Source organism: Hemiscyllium ocellatum, chromosome 48 (genome assembly GCF_020745735.1).
Source record: "Hemiscyllium ocellatum isolate sHemOce1 chromosome 48, sHemOce1.pat.X.cur, whole genome shotgun sequence".
Lineage (NCBI taxonomy): Eukaryota > Metazoa > Chordata > Chondrichthyes > Orectolobiformes > Hemiscylliidae > Hemiscyllium > Hemiscyllium ocellatum.
In genome coordinates this window covers 14,505,247-14,531,792 of record NC_083448.1, presented here as the reverse complement: position 1 = coordinate 14,531,792, position 26,546 = coordinate 14,505,247, and the positions used below count along the sequence as shown (strand labels likewise).

General features: G+C 39.8%; 1 protein-coding gene across 2 annotated transcripts in view; it reads right to left on the bottom strand.

Moving 5' to 3' along the window:
* The window catches only part of LOC132836963 (receptor expression-enhancing protein 1-like), a 57,212-nt gene that overhangs the window by 17,089 nt on the left and 13,577 nt on the right, over positions 1 to 26,546 (bottom strand). The window contains exons 2-8 of one of the 2 annotated variants that reach the window (XM_060856555.1): positions 23,680 to 23,752; positions 14,309 to 14,385; positions 13,698 to 13,818; positions 12,753 to 12,866; positions 11,630 to 11,783; positions 10,115 to 10,302; positions 6,599 to 8,954 (exon numbers count right to left, since the gene is read on the bottom strand). In XM_060856555.1, the coding sequence (XP_060712538.1) occupies positions 8,886 to 8,954; positions 10,115 to 10,302; positions 11,630 to 11,783; positions 12,753 to 12,866; positions 13,698 to 13,818; positions 14,309 to 14,385; positions 23,680 to 23,752 (796 nt within the window). In that variant the 3' untranslated portion in view covers positions 6,599 to 8,885. Of the gene's footprint in view, positions 1 to 6,598; positions 8,955 to 10,114; positions 10,303 to 11,629; positions 11,784 to 12,752; positions 12,867 to 13,697; positions 13,819 to 14,308; positions 14,386 to 23,679; positions 23,753 to 26,546 lie in introns of those variants that run through there. The other variant, XM_060856556.1, reaches the window with a different exon arrangement.

Genomic DNA, 26,546 nt, shown 5'->3' with positions numbered 1-26,546 from the left:
ACAGTACACATGGAACAAGTTTGAAAACTAAATTTGATTAGCAGTGAGCCTGCAATCATATCTGGCATATCATTGTGTGTTGCACAATGCCAGGAGACAACACGGACAGAACTTCATGGTCTTTTGAAATGATATTCAACAGACTAAAAACAGCATACATCAGGTGGAAAATTGTCATCTGTTATTTTAGTGATTATGATATCAACCAAATCACTTGCTTCACTAAGTCTGATTGAGCATCTTCACTGGTTCTGCTAGCAGAGGGTTCTTTTCTTGTATCAATGTATTGAATACTAGAGTGTTGTTTAAAATCCCTTGCAGAAGTGATTCATAAACCCTCATTGTCATCATATGATTTCAAATATCCATTAGGAGGTTGTTATCAAGACAAAGCTGAAAAACAGGGAAAAAGCCTAACATATTGAAACAAATGACATTCAAGAACAGTCAACTACCATCTCTATTACATTCCTCCACTTCAGGATGGCACAAAATCACATTGCTTTGGAGCAAACACAATAGCCATTATGTAATTCCACTGATCATGACCAGTTTAAAACACTTTGTGTAATACTGATATATACGATCCTCAAAGAAAATGATTTGTTTCTTGTCTCAAGTTACCATACAAGTTTTTCCCAGAGCCATATGGGGCTTACAGTTCCTCAGTTTAACGTTTTCATCTTTCACAACAATACCACCCAGAAGTATCAATGAACTCATAACATAATTCATGCACCGTGTGAAGGTCCAGATGTACAAACCAACAGCCCTTGGAATGAAACCTGGACACCAGTGATTAATTTACATTTTAAAATTTGGTTTATTCACTAAGGGATGTTTACAATACTTGATCATCATTGCCCTCATATCCATCAAGCTTTTCAGTTTGCTGATATTAACTAATATTCTGCAATTTAGAAATGAAACATGATGAACAATTGAGTCAAGGTCGACCTCCATAAGAACTGAGGAGCAGGGGCAACCTGCTCAAGCCAATTCTACAACTGATCATGGATAGCCATTTACAGTCAGTGACTTACCTGCACTATCCATAAATCCCTTCATATTATGATCCACATGTCACCTTCCACAACATTCTGGCAAAGTCAATAATTCACCACCCTCTGAGCATATTGAATTCTAATGGGCTTTCTGCCTATTCTAAGATGACCACAAAACCCAGTGTGCAAATAATATTGGCATGGAACAAATTGCAGGATAAAATCAAGTACATTTCTTGAGTCATAGTGTAGCATCTTACACACCTACCTAAGTAGACAGACACAGATCAAGTTTGCACTCTTTCAGTAAAACAACAGCTCATAATTTGGTTAAAGCATGAGACAAGGCTGATACTTAAATCAACACCTGAATATACGCACCAACTGAACCTCTGATGAACGGTCATTCGACTCAGTTAACCTGATGTTATCCACACATGCTAATCAAGGTGCTAAGTTTGGCCATTATTGTTTTTTTCAAACCATATTTCAAGCATCAGCACATTTGCCTCTGCTAACATTGAAATCCATTTGTATAGTACCTTGAAAATGTGATTACAAACAGTACACAAAGCAAAAAATAAACTGTTCCATGAATCTAAACTCTGACATGCCCATGATATTTTGTGTATCTTGGCTCTTGTTCAGAACCCACTCAATCAGTAACAACATTATTAGATTTTACTCACATCAAACCCTTGAAAGTATTGCTTGGTTAAATCCTATACAAAACAAAGGAGCAAACCAAATGAATTGCGCACATTAATTATAAAAAAAACACACTTAGCTGGGTTTGCTAATTGAACAACTATTCCAAGTACATGATACAACAAATGCAGTGGCCAGTATTACACAAATATTTGAAGCATGCTTTAACTCCAACTAGGAGAAAGTGAGGACTACGGATACTGGAGATCAGAGCTGAAAATGTGTTGCTGGAAAAGCACAACAGGTCAGTCAGCATCCAAGAATCAGGAGAATCGACATTTCAGGCATGAGGCCGATATGGCCTCCTAAAGAAGAATCTCAGCCTGCACTGTATGACTATGATTATGTCAAATACAAGCAATTTCTAAAACACAAAGATACAACAATGTGAAAACCTTACCTCTGGCTTGCCAAAGAACCACTGCAATCTTTCTTCGGTCTCTGTTGCATCAAGGGTGTCAACTCCAATAACACTGCATGCATTCAATATAGCAACACTCCATAGTGTTGAGCCATTAATTTCCACAGCAATGAGGAAAATGACAATGCTATGAGCACACACAATCTGAAGTTTCAACACGGGCTATGTGTAGTTGGCAAGTTAGTGCAACACATTAATTTTCCACAATCTCAAACTTTGGGATTTAAGTACTGACATTCCTAAACTTTCTCTTCCCATTAGAACTGCTAAGTTTTGAACATTGGGAATTGATCTTGCACAATTACATGACTCAATTTTACTTACCCCTAAGAATGAAATCAAAGTTACTATAGTGATTTGCTCAACTTTGACCAACAAACTCCTAACTTTCATCACTATGTGCACACATCAACAATTGGGTAATGGTGCCTGATTAGCACAGCACAAATTTAACTTGTTACATAATTTCATGTCTTGTAAGAAAATGTTCACATTTAGATTAAACTGTTAGAAGGTAGCAAAACAAATGAAACAACAAAAGGAGTAATTGAACAGAGCAGCCTCATGGACACAACACTTGAAATTTATGCAGCTAAGAAGAGGAAGTTTCTGCAGATTAGGATATGAAAAAAAAGAGGAACGTTGATTATGCAAAGGACACAGGCAGCGAGTAGTTCATTCATATAATCAAATGCCAGATAACAGTTAGCAAAGCAATAGGACATTGCAATGCTGTTCAAATGATCCAAAATTCAGTTAACTGATAGCCAGTTAATCAAGGTTCCTCTATATATGATTCAGATGCAGGAACAAGATCCTGAAAAATGATGTCAATAAATTTAAGATTTGAAGTCATTGAAATGGAATGATTAAATCCATGTTATTTTGACTGGTGGATATGAGAACTGAGCACAAGTGCTACTCAGAGATCATCCTCCAAGAACAAATCTAATTTCATTCCCTTCAGCCTTCACACAATGCTGAACATCAGACAACTTCAACTATCTAACAGGAAATCACAGTAACATGATGATTATTTGATGGATAAAAGTGAACTTTTCTCCAATAACCTTCCTACAGCTATAAACAATAGAACGTAGCCAGGTGAAAGTTAATCAAGTTCCCACTGGGAAGTCCACAACATCTCCTTCCAAGAACACAAATGCAGATATTAAGTCAGGTCAACCATTTCCAATTTGACAAATTATTCAGACTGCTGGAAATTTGCTTGGATCCCACAGGACTTTCAGACATTCATAAAATAGAAATAAAATAAAAGAGACTCAATGATTATATGACAGATCAAGTCATAACACAACCATAACACAACAGCCAAATACCACTAAGATAGCAGAATGGGTGTGAATGAGGAGCATGAAACTTAAAAAAGGCTGGTCAGTCAAAAGGCAAAGCTTTCTTTAAATGATGAAACTCAATTAAAACAAATAATAAAAAAAATAATTCCTACAAGTCTGTCTGTAGCTAAACACAGTTTTCTTTTTCTCCAGACTGCCATCAAAACCCAACTGCAAACAATACATGAGCTGGAGAGTATATCTTAACCCCTGTTACAGAGTGTGGCATGTTATCCAAAACTGCAGTAATAGAATTAGTTAAGAAATTGCCACGTAAAGAATGCAAGTATTTTTGTTATGTTTGGCACTCAGGCCAATGACTAAACAAACTCGAGTGTCATAACCCACAAGATGTTCAAGTTGCCAAAACTTTCCTCAAGGATACAGATGATTAAAGACAAGAGTTTCACATGTTTTCTTTAACTCAGGCTGAGGAACAAGATCAAGATTTACCCAACATAAAATGAGAAGTACAAAACTTCAAATGCAAAATTGCTTCAGCTGACTGTCAATTCCAGGTAGAGACAGAGATACACAATATTGAGTCTAACCAAAATAAAAGTCTTGGCATAGCCAATTGTGAATTAATTTACATTTAAGGGGGGTATACCTTAAAATTACAAAATCATATTTACTAATTTATTTTATCACTTGTTAGAAGGTAAGTTGGGTCCAACAGGGGCAGCATGGTGAGCATGAGCACAACTGCCTCACTGTGCCAGGGACCCAGGTTCAATTCCAGTCTTCGGCACCTGTCTGCATGGAGTTGGCAGATTATCCCAGTGACAGTGTGGGTTTTTTTTCCCACAGTCCAAACATAGGCAGGTGAGGAGATTTGGTCATGCTTAATTCCCCATTATGCTCAGGGCATTGTAAGACCACCATCTGTACACTACAAGGAGGGAGAGATTGTAGATTGGGAAGGTACGATCAAAGGAGGGGTTTATGAGCTACCGCATTCCATCGGATTTGTGACAGACACTGGTATCACTATGTTTCAGCATCACAGACAGTGAATACAAGTGTCGATAGACTTTAAAATCAAGCCCACTACATTGCTTTCAACCAAACAGATTTGACCTTGTCCAGCTGGACTACTTGCAAGATGTACATATATAGCTATGAAATTGTTGATGTCATCTTTTGCAACCATCCTGTTTATGAATCCTTGTAAATTTAAACAAGCATACATGCACAACAAATATATTTGCCAGTTGATGAAGGTTTGTTGTTCCAATTTTTTTCATCCTATTCCAAAAGTGTGAGATCACGTGCCTGACAGGCATTTTTCTCTCCTCCAAAACATCCATGGTAATTTTCATCCATTATTTACCAGCAATGATTCCCCAGTGTTTCCAAGTATTTACTTTACATGCAGAGTCTTTGACTGGATAATACCAGAGCTAAACTCAGAGTCAGGAGAGGACAATTTCAAAATGGGTGCAACTTCCAACAGGACCCAACCAGTTCATCAACAGTAAAGAATATCTATAAGCACATGCTCCTTCGCCAATGACAGTATAGCATACATGCAGCCACAGCAGAGGGACATGCAATCAGCATTTGTGAGCTGATCAACTGGCCAAAATATTCCACCATTCCCTTATATATTGATAAAATTGAGTGAGATTTCTTGGATGATATTAAACAGTAGCATTCAAGATTCTCTTCATTAAATTGCTTATACTTCATTTTTATAGCCACTCATGTATTAGAGCTGCACTGAACAGCAAAGCAGAATTCCCTCAAATCCTGCCTTGATAGTTACCAAACACAAAGCATCATTTACACAACAGATGAGCTAGTCACCTCAAAAGGCCTAGCCTGACTACGTGTATACCAGAGAATTTACAGGGCTGGTCCACTTCAATCTGGTCAGTGGTAATGCACAGATATTGCAGGTTTTCCTTTCAAGGTCAAAAGAAACTGTAGCATCTACATTACGTTTCAGTCATTCATTTCCATCCTCAGGACCATTTTGATTTTACACTCCTCAGTTATGCAAGGAGTCACAATTGTTCCTGTACTGTGTGGCATCACAAGCCATTATTTATGATTCTAAGTTGCTGAATGAATAAAAACAAAGGTGCTTTAAGTAGCTAATGATCATGGCACAAGACTGCTACACAACAACTAAAACTGGCCAAGTCAAAGACATATTGCATTGCAAAATGAAGGACATGAAATTGCTACTGCCTTGAGCTTCAGGTATATAGCTTGGACTCCCTCATCCTTCATCACAACACTCATGCTAATTTCTGTTAAAAATTTTAGTTACGTTTAATGCTGTTTTGATTGTGTAATTTTGTGACAAAAACAAAATACCACTTGTTTGCATTTCAAGATCACATTGCAACCTCATTTTTGATTTGTCACATTTTATCTGCCAAGTACAGGGCAATGGCTGCATGCTAAAACAGAATCTAAGGATTTACAAGGAAAGGACACAACTACCCTTTTCTCAAGGACACTAAGTCCTTTCTCAACATATATCACTGTGCTAACAGTATAATAGATCTGTCTTACCCAGAGAAAAAAAAAGACACTTATTGACTTCAACTATATCAGACTTAACTAAGGCTGTGGGAGTAGTCTCCCAAGTGTGCCACAGCTATCACCAGACATGAGGAAGAAAAACTTTACACATTTGACAGGACTGAGCACAGCCAGTTTACTTTCCCATGCTGAGGTCAATGGTACCAACACTCGAATTTTAGATTACATTCCCTACAGTGTAGAAACAGGCCCTTCTGCCCAATAAGTCCACACCGACCCATTTCCCTCTGACTAATGCACCAAACACAATAGGCAATTTGGCAGGGCTAATTCACCTGACCTGCACATCTTTGCACTGTGGGAGGAAACCCACACAGATACTGGGATCTTTTTATACTTCTATATCATTTTGCTGGAAATGCATACTGTGCTTGGCCACTTCACAAAAGAGAAAACAGTATACCACATTCAAGTGCTTGCAGTCACACCAAGGCCAGACAAGTTAACAATGGCCAATTTCCAGGCCTCATTACAGATGGAAGGTGACAGCGGTGCAAAGATCATCAGTTGCGTGATTGACCAAGGAAATACTAGAAAATAATGTAACCGTTTGACAAAAGATTTATTGCGAAGAAGAAACTCAATACAGACTTCCTTGTAAAAGCATAAACAAACAAGATAGAAAAAAACCTAAGGTGGTGTTAACAGGCTGATTCAAACTGACATTTCATCAAGCATAATTTAAATGAGAAGTGCTGGACACCACTTGTACTCCAAATTGTACTTAAATGACTCCTGTTTTGATAACCTCACCAAGGTTTGGGCCAGTTTAAAACAGGTACATTTATTCAAATTATTTTTAAGACAACAGATCAAATCCAAGCCAAAAATGGCATCATGTAAACAACTATTGTCCTCTCGTCAACTTTTTAAATACAGAAGAAAGGAACCATGGGACCATGTGCTGAACAGAGTTAATGCACCTAATTGCACAGAGTTACCTGCTGCAATGTGCTAACTTCACATTGTGTCGAAGTGGTTGCATGGGGCCAGATGTTGCAGAACATAAGCCAAGTGCCAAATGATCCAAGGCTATGATTTCAATGTCAGGTTTGTTCAATATTAGTTGCAAATTTCTAATTTGTCAAAATGACATTTACATTGTATGTGCACGCATGTGCAAGCATGAATGGCTTATTTCTCAGTAGTAATTATTTTGCACAGTGCACATTTCCATTCACACAAATGAGAAATATAAAAGTGTTAAACATCAAAGCATTAGAACTGAAATGACACCTGAAAATTTATTCACAGACATGGTACAATGGACAATAAAAACCTAGCAATCACACTTGAGAATGGGAACTTGAAAGAATTTAAGCCCATCACACAATGTTGGAAAAAGAAGCACATCCTCCTTGTACACAGGATCATAATGAGACTTGCAGCTTTTACAGTGTATGGGACTTTTTTACCCCCAAGCTCCAAGAGTATTTCTGTATGAACAAATGCTTTTGTTTTAGACAGAAATTAAGGAAAACTCAATGACCTAGTGGAATGCAAGTCACAGCAAACATCTAAACAACCCAAAGTAGATGACAACCTTCAACCACTGGAAGCAGCCAGATTCTCAACAAATAGGAACAAACCATTCATGGACAAGGTAGACGCACAGTTCTCCTTACTTAAATGTTTTTGGAATTGGGGAAGGTCCAGTGAAGCAGAGGAAAACACCAATCATGGGAACTTGGCCAACTTGAGTCCACTTTTATGTTCAGCTTGAACTGAAACCACACAGCCACTTCAACATCAAAGCACCAAACTGCTCAACCCAAGTTATGCAGCTGATGTTGGATCAATCCTTCTTAATAATGCTGTTACTCCAAATCAGTTCTTGAGTGTATTGTTAACAGCAAGACTGCAACTTCATGTCTCTTGTCAAGGACACCCTATGGTCACCGAATACAATGACCAGTAGTTATTTGCAAGAATTGATGGTGACATTCAATCATTAAACTAAACATGTATTCTTTCAAAATTTATGTCACACACATGGGAAGAAGACCAGGGCTGTTAAGTTTTTATGCTAGATTTACTTGCAGTAAAAGCCTCACTCTGAGCTTCTGCTGTTCAGTCCATGAAGTCCCAAATGCTGGACTGGTGACATTAATACATTTCATCACAACCGCATAACATTCCATTCTCTGAGTCAAACGTACAGACTCAAATTCACACTTTTGACTGAGATACAGCAGAGCATTTTCACCAAATTACCATTTTCCACATTCATACTTAAACTACCTGAAGGAGATTTGTCCCGCAAGGCTGTGATATTATGCATTACAATTTTAACTCTTCAACAAATCAATTCCTCACAATACATGGGTCATTAGGTGCCAATAAATTAGGAGCCACAGAACATACCTTGACATTAGTAAAAACACAAGTCCATGCAAGCTCCTTACTGTCACATTTTATACTTCAGTTGCCACTAACAACAATGCATGGAGCACTTTTTTAAAAAAAAATATGAAAAAAAGGGAGTTCCAGACTCCCTCAGAACCATCCACTACACACACTCATGTGGCAAGAAAGAGTTTTAAAAATACACAGCATTTCCCTTGACACGAATTTGTTGACACAAGTACAGTCCATGCCTCTACACTCTTTGGTTGAACACGTATTTTTGGACATTATTTCTGATCCAGTGTTTGGCACTGGCCTTTACAGAGCACATTTTAAAAACAGGGCACACAACAAGATTACAAAGATGTTACCCTGTTTCAGAAGATTAGAACATTTGGCCATTTGAAAATTGCCAGTGAATAAAAATAGCAGTCACCTTCACCCACGAGCTCTACGTTTCTGAGGAATTGAAAAAAAAAAGTGGTTTTCTGGAATTCATAAAGTGTCAAAATTCGATTGCACAGCCTTCTTCTTTGGTCTAACCTTCACTGGTTTTACCACACCCTAGAAATAGAAATAAGTTTTAGACAACATATAAACTGATGTCATAACCGATTGAAAGTATTCAACATTCCAACATCCACTTATTACCTTCAACTACGATGCTCGTAGGACACAATTTTACCACACGCTGTTACATGACAAAGAAACATTTGGACTCATCTTCAGTTCAAACTCTCAGAATCCAAACCTGATCTGGCTCTCAGGATTTGGTAAAAGGATAAGACAGGGAACACTAACCAACAAAAAAACATTTGCCAAGATCCTATCTCCTTCTCATTTTCAAGTTCAATCTGCTGCAGACTTATGGAGGTACACAATTGACAAATATTACACTTTATGCCCTACAGTTCTCAAAACACTGCATACTGATTAACAATAGTGATTGCAACAATGATAAACAAAAAGGGGGTGTTCACAAACATTTTCTAACTGTAAGACAGGTCTGAACTAAAGTGATTCTCTGCTTAACAAAACATGTACTTTGCAGCAAGGAGTCAGAGCCTCCATCCACATTTGCCTCCAAGAACATGAAATCAAACTCAATGCAGTTCTCTCTATCAGCCACCAGAGGCCCTCAAAACATTACCGAAAGCAACCGACTGCATTGCCATGTCAAAAGGCTTACAGCTCAGTTTTGGAGGTATTCAATCAAGTATTGCAGTCAAATTAACATATTACCAAGTTATCAAACTAAGATAATTAGATGATTATACAGGTTGACAATTGCACTATTACATACACCTTTTACAGCTTGATATTCAGATTATTTCAACTCGGAAAGCCCTATGACATGACATCAAGTAGATGGCAAGATGGGAGTTATCTCAGAAATGAATAATACCAAGATCAACCTGTGGGGGAAAAATTGCCAAGCCAATAACCATTAAGTTATTTTCAAAGTTCATTACATGTCATCGTAACCATTTAGCCTACAGAAGTCTTACACCATCACAAACAATTCAATATAGTATATGCTCAGGCACATGTCAATATGTCTATAAGCTTACATGGGTCAACATGCCCCTCAGATGCATCTTCTTACTCATAATTACAACTGGACATCATCAGCATTTCTATTGAGCCCATACAGAACAGAGCACAAATTTCTAGTCACTGACAAAAACCTCTAGTTCCTTAAGAGTGACAGCAGGGACTCATACCTCTTTTCCCAGCACTTTTTTTCGGGACATTTGTTGACCCTGCACTCGTCTACTTCGTTTGATCTTTGGTACTTCAAGGCGACGCAAAGAACTTTTCTGGTTTTCTGCTTCCCCATCAGACTTGTAGTCATCATGAGAATCGCTGTCAATATATTGATCATTGCATGCTGATACAGGTTGTGTTGAAGCTGAAAAATATGAAGTCAAATCCTAACATAAACATTTGTTTCAGCTCCTAAATAACACTTCAATCCCAATAGTTTCTTCTGAATTATACATGCTGACAAACCTTCAGAGTTTGACAATGCAACATCAAAGGAAATCAAGGGACCTAATGCCTCAAATGAAGGCCACAACATTCTGCCCAGAAAAAGGATTTTCAGCAAAGCAGTGGCTAGTTGACCTCTGTTCAAAAGGCAAACTATGCTTAAAATTGCAAGCTCGGGATCAAAACAGTTCATGTCAGATGTTCACTAGCATGACGAACCATCAATACCTGTTGGAAATCTGTGTATTCATGAATAGTCATGGTAACTCCAAACTTGTTCTGCAGCCCCTTTTACCTTCTCATCCCAACATATGCACCTCATCATGGGTGAGTAGTATCAACGCTTCAACACTTTATCGTGAATTGTTACACTACTTGGAAGCTGGTGCAATACTTAGATTTGTGACAGGAGTATACAACACAGCATAGGTGGTCAGCAACTCTCAAAATATACTCAAAACTCTAACACATTCGAAGACGAATCCACTTGGATTGCATGGGCCAGCATTTGGCCTGATGGGGTTAGCCAACTGCAGATCACCCCAGAAAAGGACCCTTTTTCTGTTCCTGGTAATTTTCCATATAACTGATGGACTCTTTCACAGACCTTCACATTAAGGAGAGCGAAAGATATTGCAATCTGATAGAGTAAGGCTGACATAATGCAGTTGATGTGAAACTGCAAATCTGATGACAAAGCTATAACTAATGGTGGTCCAAAGACAACCTGAGATTTTCAGTGAAAAACCTTTATGATCTAAACTTAATTGAACGTTGAAAGTGATCTTCTCTAGTTTGAATGTGGATGGAACACTGGAATGGTCAACTCAAATTGCAATACTGTTTGCAACTTGCTCAGTCTTCCTCAATTCCTCTACAAATGACATTGGTGGTGTGGTGCTCAATTCAGTTTGAGCTTACAGGGAGTGATTAAATTGACAAAACTTGAAGGGATGAACACAGCATACTCAGCAGTCAAACTTCCCAATCTACCCCATCCATGTTTTAGTGCCATTTATATTTCTGGTCTTTGCATCTTCCACAGTGCAGGCCATGGCATGAATACCAAACTGATAGTCATCTCAATTTGTTATCTTCAAAATGATTACCAGCAATTTAACAACTGATTTAATATCCCAAATTTGACACAAGAAAATCTGTGTCTTCTAGAACTCAGGTCTCATCTGGACATGGCACATCACAGCCTATGTCTTTTTTTTTAACCTTAGCAAAATAAATAGACTCACCACATTCTAGCTGTGCAGCAGAGAATGGTTTCCTTCCCATCAGCTCATCCTCAGGATAAAGAGGGTCTCTGTCATGTACTGGCTCATCACCCGGAATGCTTGTTAAATCTTGCATGCTAAAACTACGCAAGCGGCCAGCGATAGCTCCCTGACTCTATAGCAGCAGAAAGACAAGGATGAGATATCACAGCAACACCATGCAATGCAAAGTTCCTTCAAACATGAAATGAAAACTTCCCTTGACTGAAAGGTATATATAGTCAACATTCCACTGAAAAAGGACAACCTCACTTCCAAGCATGATCCAACAAAAATAATTTAATTAAAATGTTGCGAACAAGTCAATCACCAAAAAATGTGACGTATAAATATTCCTATAGGTCTCCAATGCCGCTTCTTCCTTAGGTGAGAGCTTGTCAAGACTGACATGGTTTATTTAACAAACTATGTTAAGGGTACGGTTTTCAAATCAGGCAAAAACAGATGCTTGAAAGGGTCCAAAACTGGAACCATTTCTCTGTAAATCCTCATTTACAAGGATGCAACAATAGCCTTCAGGGTGGATATTATGAGTTTGTGCTGAACATATTTCAGGTCACTGAATGAGGCAACAAACTGGTTCCACTCAACAGATAATGCAGACTCTAATTCTATGACGACAAGTTCAGAGACAACAGTCTTGAACTTGTACTTATGAACATGAAATTTTTTTTTAAACAACAGAAAATCTATTCCTTTCACTTTACCTACATGACATTCAAGTCCCATTGCAGGTATTCAACCTTTAAGCACTTGCTCATTGTCATGTTTGACCAATCAACACATAAGGTGACATTCTTTCACACCACTAAGGACCATTAATTCAATTTAACCATGCCACATGTCCAAGATCCAGCACATGTAGGTTCAAGTCCCAACTGTTAGCAAGATTTGTCACAATATACATGGGCAGGTTGTTCAAAAAACTCTACAGGATGATCTCATCCATTAGAACATTATTTCCTTGATGCTCTGTTAAAATACTCCTGCACAAGTCAACTATTTGTTACCTTCGAACAATCTGAACAAAATTCAAAAACTACAATATTGTGCCTTCAATAATTAATGTGCCCTTAATACTTGCCTTCACAGCAGCATTTGCAGCAGCATTGGCTGCCATGTTAAGTCCTTGCCTGCCAAAATTGACCATTGTTTCATAACCACGCTCCTTGGCTTGAGTGATGTAGCAATCAATTTCCTAAAAAAGTTATCAAAAGATCAGATACAAAAGCAATGGCTCCCCCATACACGCAAATAAAAAACTATTTTTTATCCATACAAACTAAACATCACACAATTCCCATATATTCTGTTTCTCTCAAATGCACACCAGTAAAACTGCCATTAATGAACTCATACTAAAATGTTTCACCTTTTCAGCAGACTGAAAAGATGAACAATCCATTCTGAAATTCTTTCATCTGTCCATTGCAACGGAAAGATGACAGCCCACATTAACACATCCATTTAACAGCAAAGCTGACGGGAATACACAGAGAAAGCTTTTGCTCACTAATTTAGTTCAGTATTCCTTTCGTTCACAGGAGGTGTCAATAAATATGGACCAAAAGTGGAGCCACAAATTTTTGACAAGGCCTCACAAAGTGTGTCATCTTACAACTCTCAGAGGCCAAAGACAAAAAAGATTAATGTGACATACAAAAGCATGATAACTTGATTATGTACCAGATTGATTTTGTGAAATTAGCATACTCGAATGTTTCGCAAACCGAGCACCTGCCATGACAGTGACACTGCTTGCTGCGGAAATCACAAGATTTTATCAGCAACATACTCTCTGCTTTAATGAGTCTAACAATTCCATTTGAAACCTTCTAATTTTTAAGTCACAAAAGTTCACATCACAAATGAAACACTACTGCAAAATACCAACGGTCGATTGATTCCCTTGCTTTCAACTTTTGAACAGCAGTGACCTCAAATTCTTAAGAACATTAAAGCAGGTTCCCAAAAGATATAGTCCAAAATGACTCTGACAAGGTTTTCAAAGAAACTTCCTTTTGTTTACCTTCTCCTTCGAAGACAGTGTGGGATGAATAAACTTCCTGTACATCATGCTGGCACCCCTGGTGTATGGGGACAAAAGCCAAACAACAAAGGCAATTTTCATTTCATAATAGAAGGGGAACCTGCAGAAGACAGAACTTCACTTCAGTAACAATACAAAAGATAACATACTTGTATGAACAAACTCTTATATCCCACCAACGTTATAAAATCAGGTCAGCACAGTGGCTCGGTGGTTAGCATTGCGGCCTCACAGCATAAGGGACCCAGCTTCGATTTCAGCCTCAGGCAACTGTCTGTGTGCAGTTTGCACATTCTCCCAGTGTCTGCATTGGTTTCCTCCCACAGTCCAAAGATGTACAGCTTAGGTGAATTAGCCATGCTAAATTGCCCAGTGTTCATGGTTAGGTTAGGTTAGGTGCATAAGTCAAGGGTACATGTAGAGTAATCGAGGGGTAAATGGGTCTGGTTGGGATACTCATCAGAGGGTCAGTGTGGACTTGTTGGGTCAATGGCTCCATTTTCTCTGGTATCTTACACTCTCCCAATAATGACACAAAAGGAGAACAAATCAATCTCACAATTTTAACATACAAGAACATTTCAACTTACCAGGAAATGAAAATGTCCGTGAAAGTTTCTATGGTCGTGAAGATAGCAAACACAATCCAATACATCATCCATCGGACCTAAGGATAGATCAGACACCCACTTATTGAGATGTCTCACCAACAGAAGACATTAGCACTACTTACCATCAAAGGCCAAGTCCCTAGTTTTTGAAATACATAGTAAAGACTGAACTGTAAAGCAGAAGAAATTCTTTTTATTCAATGCTCAGGGAACAAAGATGTCCACAAAGCTCAGTTTCCAAACCAAGTTATAAAATTCAGTTTTGGCTTAATGTGCATACCACACCTCTTCCCCTCACAAGCTGAGCATTAACTAAATCTAAGCAAGTTCCAATTTCAACAACAGCTGTTACTTGAGGGTTTGGCGACATGGACAATTACAAGATCCAAGTTAAAAGACAAAGTAGCAGAACAGATTACTGGTGATGCTGATGATTACCAGACTATTCAAAAAGACAGACTGTGAAGCAGATAATGTAGTTTTGTTACCAAACAAGAGGACCACTACTGTAGCGAGAACTGACATTAGCACTGGAAACCAAGACATGGAAGTAAACAGACTGATTTTACCAAATTGCCAATGGTAGGTTTGAGGAAAAGTTCAGCTTGACTCTTAGAGCCAGGTGTTTGGAAACCAACCAGCAAACAGACTCTTGTGGATTTGACATGGTGAAATTTCTTGTAAAAGAAGGCCTTGGGGACAGTGGTCATCACTTGCCTGAAGTTCAAATTCTATTTGTGGGCAAAATAAATCGCAGTTCCACATATGTTACAGAATTTGACCAAAGTAACTACATCACAGTGGGGACATTTTTGGCAAGGAAAACTATAAAAGGAATAAAATTATAAAAGTTGATGACCAGTAGCAAAACCTTGAACAATATATGTCATGTCATCCAAATAAACTCTATTCAAGAGAGAAACAAAGATTGAAACAGTGTGATAACATCAATGGCTGAACAAAGAATCAGACTATGAAGACACTAAGTTCAGCTTATCATACAACAGATGCCCACGGCATGCAAACCATATGGCAGGTATAGACAATACAAAAGTCCAATGATTCCCTCAAAGAGTATAAAAGTTGTCATAGCAGGAAAATCAGGAGGGCAAAAAGGGACAGGACATAGCTTCGTCAAATAGAGTTAAATAGAATCCAAATGAGATTCTCCAAATACATTATGCACCAAAGGGAAACTAAACAGAGAATAAAGCCGTTAAAATTCAGTAAGGCTACCTCAGTGTGGAACTGCAGGTGGTCATGAGATACAAAATAAATATTTTGCATCATCGCTTACTGTGGAGAGGGACATGGAAAAGAGAGGACATGGGGAAATAATCAGCAATATCTTAAAAATTCTGTTGGAAGCTAGGCAAGATGCCAGAAGACTTAATTGAGGGTTTCTGAAGAAATGGCAAAGATGATTGAATAAGTCAGAGTGGTGGACTTTGTCCATATGGACTTCAGATGATTGAGGACAACAGAGCAGTGGATGTAATCGATCTGGACTTCACTAAGGTGTTCGACAAGGTTCCTCGTGGTAGATTAGTTAGCAAGGTTAGATCTCACAGAATACAGGAAGAACAAGCCATTTCGACACAGAACTGGCTCAAAGGTCATGGGGGAGGGTTGATTTTCAGACTGGAGGCCAGTGACCAGCTGTGTGCCACAAGGAGCCATGCTGGATCCACTGCTTTCTCTCATTTACATAAATGATTTAATGAATGAATGAATATAGGAGGTAAGGTTAATAAGTTTGCAGATGACACCAAAATTAGACACATGGTCGACAGTGAGGAGGGCACTCAGAGTGCAGCAGTATCTTGACCAGTTAGGCTGATGGGCTGACAGAGTTTAATTTAGGTAAATGTAGATGTTGCATTTTAGAAAGGCACATCATGGCAGGACTTACAAACTTAATGGTAAGATCCTGGGGAGTATCATGGCACAAAAAGACCTTGGAGCGCAGGTTGTTAGTTCCTTTACAGTGGAGTTACGAAGACAGCAGAGTGAAGGCTACATTTGGTATGCTTGCCTTTATTGGTCAGAGCATTAAGTTGGGAGGTCAGTTTGCAGCTGTACAAGACATTGGTTAGGCCACTTTTGCAATATTCTGCACAATTCTGGGTTCCTTCTTTTCGGAAATATGTTGTAAAACCTAAACGGGTTCAGAAAATATGTACAAGGATGTTGTCAGGGTTTAACGGTTTGAGGCAGAGGGAGAGGTTGAACAGAGTGGGGCTGTTTTCCCTGGAGCAGAGGCGGAAGGGTGGCCTTCCAGAGGTTTATACAATCATGAAAGACGTGGATGGGGTAAATAAACAGACTGGGGGAATCCAAAACTAGAGAGCATAGATTTAAGGCAAGAGGGGAAAGATTAAAAAAGGAATCTAAGGGGCAACTGTCTAAAGTAGAAGGTGGTAAGTAAATGGGATGAGCTTCAAAAGGCATCTGAATGGGTAAATGATTATGAAGGGTTGAGTGATATAGGCCAAAAGCTAGTAAATGGGACCAGATCAATTGAGGCGACTGAGTCGGCATGGACATCCTGAACAGAAGGAATGTACGGAACACAAACAGATCCCATGACTCCATGCTGGAAATTTACAAATACCAACAAAGGGTTACAAAAAAACTAAATGAAAAAGGGAAAAGTAAATTCTTCCAAGACATCTAGTGGAAAACATGATCAGAGCAAAAGCTTCACAAAAGTGAAAAAGGAACAATGAATGACAGATGCTTGGACAATGAATTTGGAGAAAAGACAAACAAGTTAGACAACACAAGATTTTGCTTCAGTTTTCATGGTGAACAACACCAATACTTGACCTACTATTATTGGGATGGTAAAGATTATAGAAGGGAAGAACTTGGAACACTATCAGGGAAGCAAAATACTGGAATTGAATGCAGACAAGTATCTTGTGGCCAGGGGATGTTAAATGCTAACATAATGTACAAGCATGTGTGTGTACATGTTTCGGATGGTGGTGGTGGTGTTGGGGGGGGGGAGCAACAGCAGACAGCTAGAAATCGAAAAGCAGAATTTCTGTCCATCTCAGCATGGCTTCAGCAAGGATAAATCATTTGATGAATTTGCTAGAGTTCTTGCAAGATCTGACACACAAAGTGGATGATGGCACTCCTGTATAAGTTGCCAGATCCAAACTTCCAGAGAATTAACATACAAGCTAACATTACATGAGGTCACAGTTTATTTGTTGGCTCCGAGGGAGGACTGGCTGACCAGCAGACAATAGGAATTGGGATAAACAACTCTTTTTCATATTCACAACGTAACTGAGTGAAGTGTCACAGGATTCAGTCTGAAGGCCTTGACTATTTACCATGTGTATTCGTGATTAAGACAATGATAAAAAGGAATTATTATGTTGCCAGGGTTTGAGGGTTTGAGCTGTACAAAGAGATTCAATAGCCTGGAGCTGTTTTCCCTGGAGCGTCGAGGCTCAAAGGTGACCTTATTGAGACCTATAAAGTCATGCGGGGCATGGATAGGACAAATAGATATCTTTTGCCTGTGGTGGGGGAGGCCAGAACTAAAGGCATAAGTTGTGAGAGATTGGGAATGCAACCTAAAGAGCAACTTCTTCACACAGAGTATGGTACATGCATGGAATGAGCTGCCAGACTAAGTGGTGGAGGCTAGTACAATTGTGACATTTAAGAGGCATTTGGATGGGTATATGAATGACGGGGGTTTGGAGGGATATGGGTTGGGTGCTGGCAAGTGGGACCAGATTAGGTTAAGATATCTGGTCGGCAGGGACAAGTGGACCAAAAGGTCTGTTTCCATGCTGTATGACTCGCTGACTCTTATAGCAAATTCTACCTTCAACATTTGAGTAGATGCTAAATTAGGTGGTGAAGGGGACAATGAAGAAATAAGACATTTACAAACAGGTACCATAATTTCGCAGATAGAGTCTTTAAAACAATCAACAGGCAATCCATTTTGGAGCAACAGAAAGGCAAATTATCTGAATGGAGAGAACCTTCAGAGTTCTTCAGTGCCAAACAATTGTTATCCTTGTGCACGATTGCAGAAAATATTTATGCCAGTCCACAGGTAATAAACAGAATCAATAGTATTTTGGCATTCGCTGTTTGTGCAACAGAGCATAAAACCAGGGGACAATGACTGCAACTGTAGAAGGCATTTGTGAGACTATGCTGGGAGCACAGTGTACAATTTTGGTCCCCTTCAGTCAGCATGTATTTGTACTCAAAAAACTTCAAAGGAGTTCGCAACATGTATCTTTGCACTAAACATGTATCTTTGTTTTATGAAGAGAGATGGAACAGTTCAGCCCTATACCTTCTGGAGTTTCGAATGATGAGAGGAAATCCATTTGAGAAACACATGTTTACAGGGACTGACAAAGTAAGCATATAACTGATGTTTCCTCTTATGGGGCAAGCTGGAATAAAAGATCCTACTTTATAGGATCCCTTGGTAGCAGAGTAACTATGAAAACAGAAAATTGCTTTTGAAGAGTTGGGAATTTGTGGAATTCATAATCCAAGGAGGATGTCAGGACATGCAGTTAATTTGATGAGATCAGATGTGTAGATTTTAATTCTGAACAGGTTGACGAATTATGGATATTACGTGAGAAAGTACACTTGAGACCAAGTTAACATCAGCATAATGGGATTGAAATGCAGAGCATGCTCCAGGATTCAATCACCTGCTTGCTTCTTGAAGAGAAAAGGTCTTGCTCCAACTATCAGGATACAATTATTATAATTCCAACCTTTCACGGGTCATCAAGCCCAAAAGGTCTCATATTAGTGATGGATTTGCCCCTCAAGAGTTGGTTTGCAACCAAGTACTTCTTGTAACCTCACAAATATCTTGTAAACTTCTATTCAAGTACATTATACATTAATGATAGAGATGAAAGAACTGAGGGCATTCTGGTGAAGTTTACAAAGATAGGTAGAGGGACAGGTAGCACTGTGGCAGCAGGTAGGCTGCAAAACGATTTGCACAGATGAGGAGAGTGAGCAATGACGTGGCAGATGGAGTACAACATGGGAAAGCGAGAGGTCATGCACTTCAGCAGGAAGAGGCATGGACTATTTGCTAAATGAGGAGAAAACTCTGAAATCTGAAGTGCGAAGAGACTTGGGAGTCCTTGTCAAAGATTTCCTCAAGGTAAACATGCAGGTTGAGTTAGGAGTACTTGTGAAGGCAAATGCAGTGATGGCATTTATCTTGAGTATAAAAGCTGGGAAGTACTTCATAGGCTCTACAAGGCTCTGAGTAGTGTGTACAGTTATTGGGCCCCATTTCTCATGAAGGACGAGAGTGTGTTCAGAGGAGGTTCATGAGAATGGTCTCAGGATTGAAAAGCTTAACATATGAGGAACATTTGAGAACTCTGGGTCTATATGGCATTTGGAAGGATGGTGGGGGGGGGGGGGGGGGGGGGGGGGGGGGGGGGGGGAAGAGGAGGAGCAGATCTAATTGAAACATACAGAATACTGAATAGCCTGGGCAGAGTGGATGTTGGGAAGATGTTCCCATTGGTAGTAGAGACTAGGAACCAAGGGCACACTCTTAGAACAGACATAAGGAGAAAATTATTCTGCCAGAGTGGTGAATCTATGGTATTCATAGCCACAGAAGGCTGTGGAGGCCAGGTCATTCAGTATATCTCAGACTGACACATATATTATTTAGTATAAAGGGGATCCAGAGTTGCGGGGAGAATCAGTTTGAGAAACTTATCCGCCATGATTGAATGGCAGAGCAGACTCGATGGGCTGTGGCCTAACTTCTGCACCTGTCTTATGGTCTTATTACAGGAGCAAATTTCCTTCCAACAAGCTGAGATGATTGAGCCACAGACTGCAGCTGTTCCAGCCTGGTAATTCTCAGTAGCAGATCATGATCAAGTAAGGAAGGAAGCACTTGACAGCTTGAAATTGTCATACACTGAACCAATTCCCCACATAATATCACAAATCTAGAAACAAATTCAAAACAGCATCAGATCTTTATATCTTTTCAGTAACTGGGAAGAATAATTTCCAACACTCCAAGTCATCACACTTCAAAGCAAAATTTGCTGGGAGTCAATAAATTCCTGCATTTTCTTACTCAAATACAGATTTCAGTGGGCTGTTGGGGAAGCAAAAAATATGGAACACCTAAATTACATTGTCATGTTTTGAGTGTTCACATCATCTAAACACATGCAACAAAACACTCCCCAGCTAATTGATAAATGGACCTTCTGGTAATCACCTACTTGATAACTTCCTATCCAGCTCACTTTCAAATTGGGGAATGACAGCATTGCATCACTGGCACTGCGATTTATTTCAGGAACGAATGCCTAACGGCATTATTCTACCAACAAACATGTCAGCTGAATTGTGGACAAAAAGATTGGGCACAGCTTTTAAAATATGTGCAAAATTTGAAATTGGCCAATGACAGCAATGAGGCGGTAATTGATTTTACAAACTGAGTGATAAACAACACAAGATCTGGATAAAGTGAGAATGGTCAATCAAATGCCAAATTTGGCAGAGTACACAAGTACTGATGAAAAACGACTGGAGTGACCAAATCAAACGATTGCCAAACACAGTCTTTAACACTTAATCTGCTGCCTGCTTACTGGGCATCCAATGGATTGGATCAATAATTACGTGACAGAGAATGAATGGTGGATGATTCAGCAAGATGCAGTTTTTGACAAGGTGTGGTAGATGGCACATGACCAGTTCTGAATGTATTTTCTGCAGCATTAACCCCAATCAGAAGTTTCTATGCCATTTTCATCTAGACAGACATTTGACAACAATTTGGCTTTTGTTTCTTGGATCCAAATGCCTTGGTGGTAATAACTGATTTAGATTTAGCCAAGATTATCACTTGGAATTATTTCCTTGGTAATAATAACCTGAACAAATGAATAGCTGATTGTTAAACCATGCAAACACCTGTTAGCTTCAAAACTGCATTGACCAAATGATTTATTGACCCAAATGGTCTTTGTGACGACAACACTAACACATCCTTTTGCATATGTACAAACCTTCACCCAATAGTTGTAAACCTTTTCAGACGTCAGGTGACCAGGGATGACAATGAAAGCAAGTCAAGTCTAGATCTGACAAATGATACAGTCAGCCTTTATTGTCAACTACAATGCTTTGCATATAATCCAAATACTACTTCAAATAGTGCAAAACATCTTATTTCTTCAGATACTGTTTCTTCCTGGGATGAATGGCCACCTTAAACAACAGACAACCAAAACACAACAAAAATATGCTTATTCCTGCACAATTGAAGCTTCAATCAAGTGAGGATCAACCATTTGGACTTGAAAACCTGGAATATTCATGGATCTTCTCAGATTTCTGAATGTTACAACAAATCACCTGCAAGCCACAAAATCAGAAGATGCCTATGAAGGGATACGGATCAATCCAACTCAAACTTAAGAGCACAGAAAATAGGAACAGGATGACATGTTTCATAATCTCATCATCCAAATCAGTACCATGTTGCTCCATTCATTCAATATCCTTGGATCCATTTAGCCCAAAACAAGTATCTCACTCCTTGTTGAAAACAGGCTGCACTTTGGCCTCAAGTCTATATCCAAGCTCACTGCCTGGGTGAAGACATATCACATGCCAGTCCAACATAGCCGACCCCATACACAGACTGCGATCCCTAACGCACGACTCTTAGTCTCAAGCACACTTTCCACATTTACCCTGTCTAGTCCTTTTAGAATTTTACAAGTTTCAATCAGATTCTCACGATGCTTACAAACTCCAGTAAATATCATGCAAAATCTGGTCCTTCTTCATACATTAGACCCCCATCCCAAAAATGTGCGTATTAAGATTTTGTTACACTCCCACCATAGCCAGATACTGTTCCCCAGATGTGCTGAGTTAAACTGCACACAATATCCTAGGTGTGGTCTCAGCAAAAGCCCACACAACTGCAGCAACACATGACTGCTCACATCTCCCAGCTCAAGGGCACCATAGAATTTGCATCAACTGCCTGTTGCATCTGAATGCTAACTCTTGATAATTGGAACACAAGGACAAGTCTTTCCTTTTGCATCTCCCCTTTCCCATACAATTGCCATTGAAATAAAATTCTTCCAGGATAACCTCACATTTATTCACAATAGGCTTTCTCTCTCAAGTATCTGACACTTAGTCTCATGTAAATCATTAACTTGTAATTACCTGGGGTCCAAGCATAAATTCATGCCCCACTGGTCTCTGACTGCCACTCCAAGTGATCTACAAACTCCAACTAGTTGTTTCTTGTCACACAGCCATATAGCTACCAACAGGCCCCTTGGCCCACTCACCCATACTAATCAGATAACCTCACGTGAACTCATCCCATTTTGACTGTTTGGCTGACATCCCTCGAAACCTTACCAGTGGTTCTCCATGTCCAAATGTCTTTGCTCTAATTCTACTAGTCTCATCACTTCCCTTTAGCATCTTTCCATTAAGGCACCATCCTCTGCATGACAATGTTGCCCCTCAGATCATTTTCAAATGTTTCCCTCTCACCTGAAACCTATGTCCTCGAGTTTTAGACTCCGTGATCTTGGGGAAAAAGCTTTGACAATTCACCATACTAGTGCCCTTCATGATTTTATACATCGGTAGGTTATCCCTCAGCCTCCTATGCTCCAGAGTAAAATGTATCATCTATGGAGGCTCTTGTTAGAACTCAAACCTTCCAATTTCTAATATTTGTGCAAATCATGTTCACACATTTTCCAATTTAACTGCACCTTTCTTGTTGCAGGATGTCAGCCACTTCTCCATTCAAATCATCCCATCAACTTGAATTTTGCTTGCCAATATTTTCTTTAACAGCTACTCAAAGTCTAAGTAAAACACAACCACTATTTCTCCCTTATAAACTCTTCTGGTCACATTCACAGAAAGTTCCAAGACATTTGTTGAGCATTATTTTCCTTCCAGAAACACATGCTGACTGTGTCCAATGCCAACACGTTTTTTCAAGTAACTGTTTGAAAACAGTCTGTGATGGACTCCACCAATACTGCAACAACCAAGTCTCTTCAACACTCAAAATAGAAAAATACAGTGCAGTGGAAATTCAGGTCCAAACCCATGTGAAAAGAACAGCATTCATTTTTAAGTCCAGTAATCCTTACTCAAACCTCTTCTTCAAGCCTTCTCCTAAACTCAGTTGTCTTAGTAACAGTTTCAAGTACAAGATGACTTCAATGGTTGGACATCAACTACAATTCAGAGGTATTATACATGTTACAGAACATTAAAAATACAGTACTCACATATTCCTTCACATTTTTTGTCTTCACAGCTTTGTAAGATGTATAGGCAGGATACAAAGTACCAAATGTAAGCCTGTTTTGTAAACAAAAAGCAGTTAATTAACACATGGAAAATACCAAATTCAGTGCAAGACAACAGTTAACACTTGCACATGACCAGGTGGGTCGCTTAACACACACACACACACACACACACAATGAAAAGCATGCTACAGCTCACATGGGTGTCATTCAGAGTTGCAAATTATATCTTGGCTTCAGAAACTTGATTTTTAAAAAAACACATCTGTAAGGACCACGGACTTCAAGTGGGTCAACATTCTGCTCTGAACAAGCGACCGGTCATAAAACTTCTGCAGTTATAAAAACAAAATCATTTATCTCAAGAGGGTTGGAATATAAAAGCAGAGATGTGCTACTGAGACTTTATAAAGCTCTGGTTAGGCTCTATTTGGAGTACTGTGTCCAGTTTTGGTCCCCACACCTCAGGAAGGACATGCTGGCACTGGAGCGTGTCCAGCAGAGATTCACACGGATGATCCCTGGAATGGTAGGTCTAACATACAGGGAACGGCTGAGGATCCTGGGATTATATTCATTGGAGTTTAGAAGATTAAGGGGAGATCTAATAGAAACTTACAAGATAATACATGGCTTGGAAAGGGTGGACGCTAGGAAATTGTTTCCATTAGGCGACGAGACGAGGACCCGTGGACACAACCTTAGAATTAGAGGGGGTAAATTCAGAACAGAAATGCGGAGACATTTCTTCAGCCAGAGAGTGGTGGGCCTGTGGAATGCATTGTCGCAGAGTGCAGTGGAGGCCGGGATGCTGAATGCCTTCAAGGCAGAAATTGATAAATTCTTGATGTCACAAGGAATTAAGGGCTACGGGGAGAATGAGGGTAAGTGGAGTTGAAATGCCCATCAGCCATGATTGAATGGCAGAGTGGACTTGATGGGCCGAATGGCCTTACTTCCACTCCTATGTCTTATGGTCTTAAAATCCTGGTGCACATTCAGAGTTTTACTCATGCCTTAATCAAACCTTGAGTAAGATGTCCAGACAAAACCCATGCCTGTTCAAGACAATTCTGTCCATGGCTTTTCAACTGGCAACATGTGCTCTGTTCAGGAAAGCTCAGCATAAATGGAATACAGGGAGAACTGGCCATTTGGATACAGAAAGTAGAAGACAGAGGGTAGTGGTGGAGGGTTATTTTCCAGATTGGAGGCTTGTGACCATCAGAGTGCCTCAAGGATCAGTGCTGGGTCCACTACTTTTCATCATGTATATAAATGACTTGGATGTGAACAGAGGAGGTATAGTTGCAGATTTGTGGGCGGCACGGTGGTTAGCACTGCTGCCTCACTGCACCAGAGACCCGGGTGGAATTCCCGCCTCAGGCGACTGACTGTGTGGAGTTTGCACATTCTCCCCAGGTCTGCATGAGTTTCCTCTGGGTGCTCCGGTTTCCTCCCACAGTCCAAAAATGTGCAGGTTAGGTGAACTGGCCACGCTAAATTGCCTGTAGTGTTAGGTGAAGGGGTAAATGTAGGTGAATGGGTCTGTGTAGTTGCACTTTGATGGGTCAGTGTGGACTGGTTGGGCCGAAGGGCCTGTTTCCACACTCTAAGTAAGTAATGACACCAAAATTGGAGGGATAGGGAAGAGTGAAGATTACCTCAGATTACAACAAGATCTTGATCAAATGAGCCAAGGTCTGAGACTGGCAGATGGACTATACGCAAGATGCTGCATTCTGGGAAAGCAAATGTTAGCAGGACTTATACACTTAATGGTTAGGTCCTAGGGAGTGTTGCTGAATGAAGAGACCTTGGGATGCAGGTTCATTGTGCCTTGAAAGTAGAGTTGCATGTAGATAGGAGATTGAAGGCTGCATTTGGTATGTTTCCTTTATTGGTCAAAGTATTGAGTAGAGGAGTTGGAAGGTCATGTTATAGCTGTACAGAACATTTGTTCGGCCACTGTTGGAATATTGCATGCAATTCTGGTCTCCTTCCTATGGAAAGATGTTGTGAAACTTGAAAGGGTTCAGTAAAGATTAACAAGGATGTTGCCAGGGTTGGAAGATTTGATCTGTAGGGAGAGGTTGAATAGGCTGGGGCTGTTTTCCCTGGAGCAGAGGAGGCTGAGACATGACCTTATTGAAGTTTATAAAATCATGAGGGGCTTGGATAGGGTAAATAGACAAGGACTTCCAGGAGAAAGTGAGGACTGCAGATGCTGGAGATCAGAGCTGAAAAAATGTGTTGCTGGAAAAGCGCAGCAGGTCAGGCAGCATCCAAAGAGCAGGAGAATCGATGTTTCGAGCATGAGCCCTTCTTCAGGAAGGGCATGCGCTTTTCCAGCAACACATTTTTCAGCTCTAAATAGACAAGGTCTTTGCCCTGCAGTGGGGGAGCCCAGAACTACAGGATGTAGGTTTAGGGTGAGAGGGGAAAGATATAAAAGAGACCTAAGGGGCAACGTTTTTATGCAGAGTCTGGTGCATGTCGAGAATGAGCTGCCAGAGGAAGTGGTGGAGACTAGTACAATTGCAACATTTAAAAAGCATTAGGATGGGTATATTAATAGGAAGGGTTTGGAGGAATATAGGCTGGGTGCTGCCTGATGGGACTAGATTGTGTTGGGATATCTACTCGGCATGGATGAATTGGACCAAAGGGTCTGTTTCCATGTTGTACATCTCTATGATTCTATACTAATCCAAATTTGACCAGTTACGGGACAGGTTACTGCAGCCTTGTGTTTGGACAACACAGTAGGAGATTCAGCCTACTTCTCTCACTCCTGTGAGAAGAACAGAACATTGCCTGTCATTACTTATTTGTCTTCACCTTTC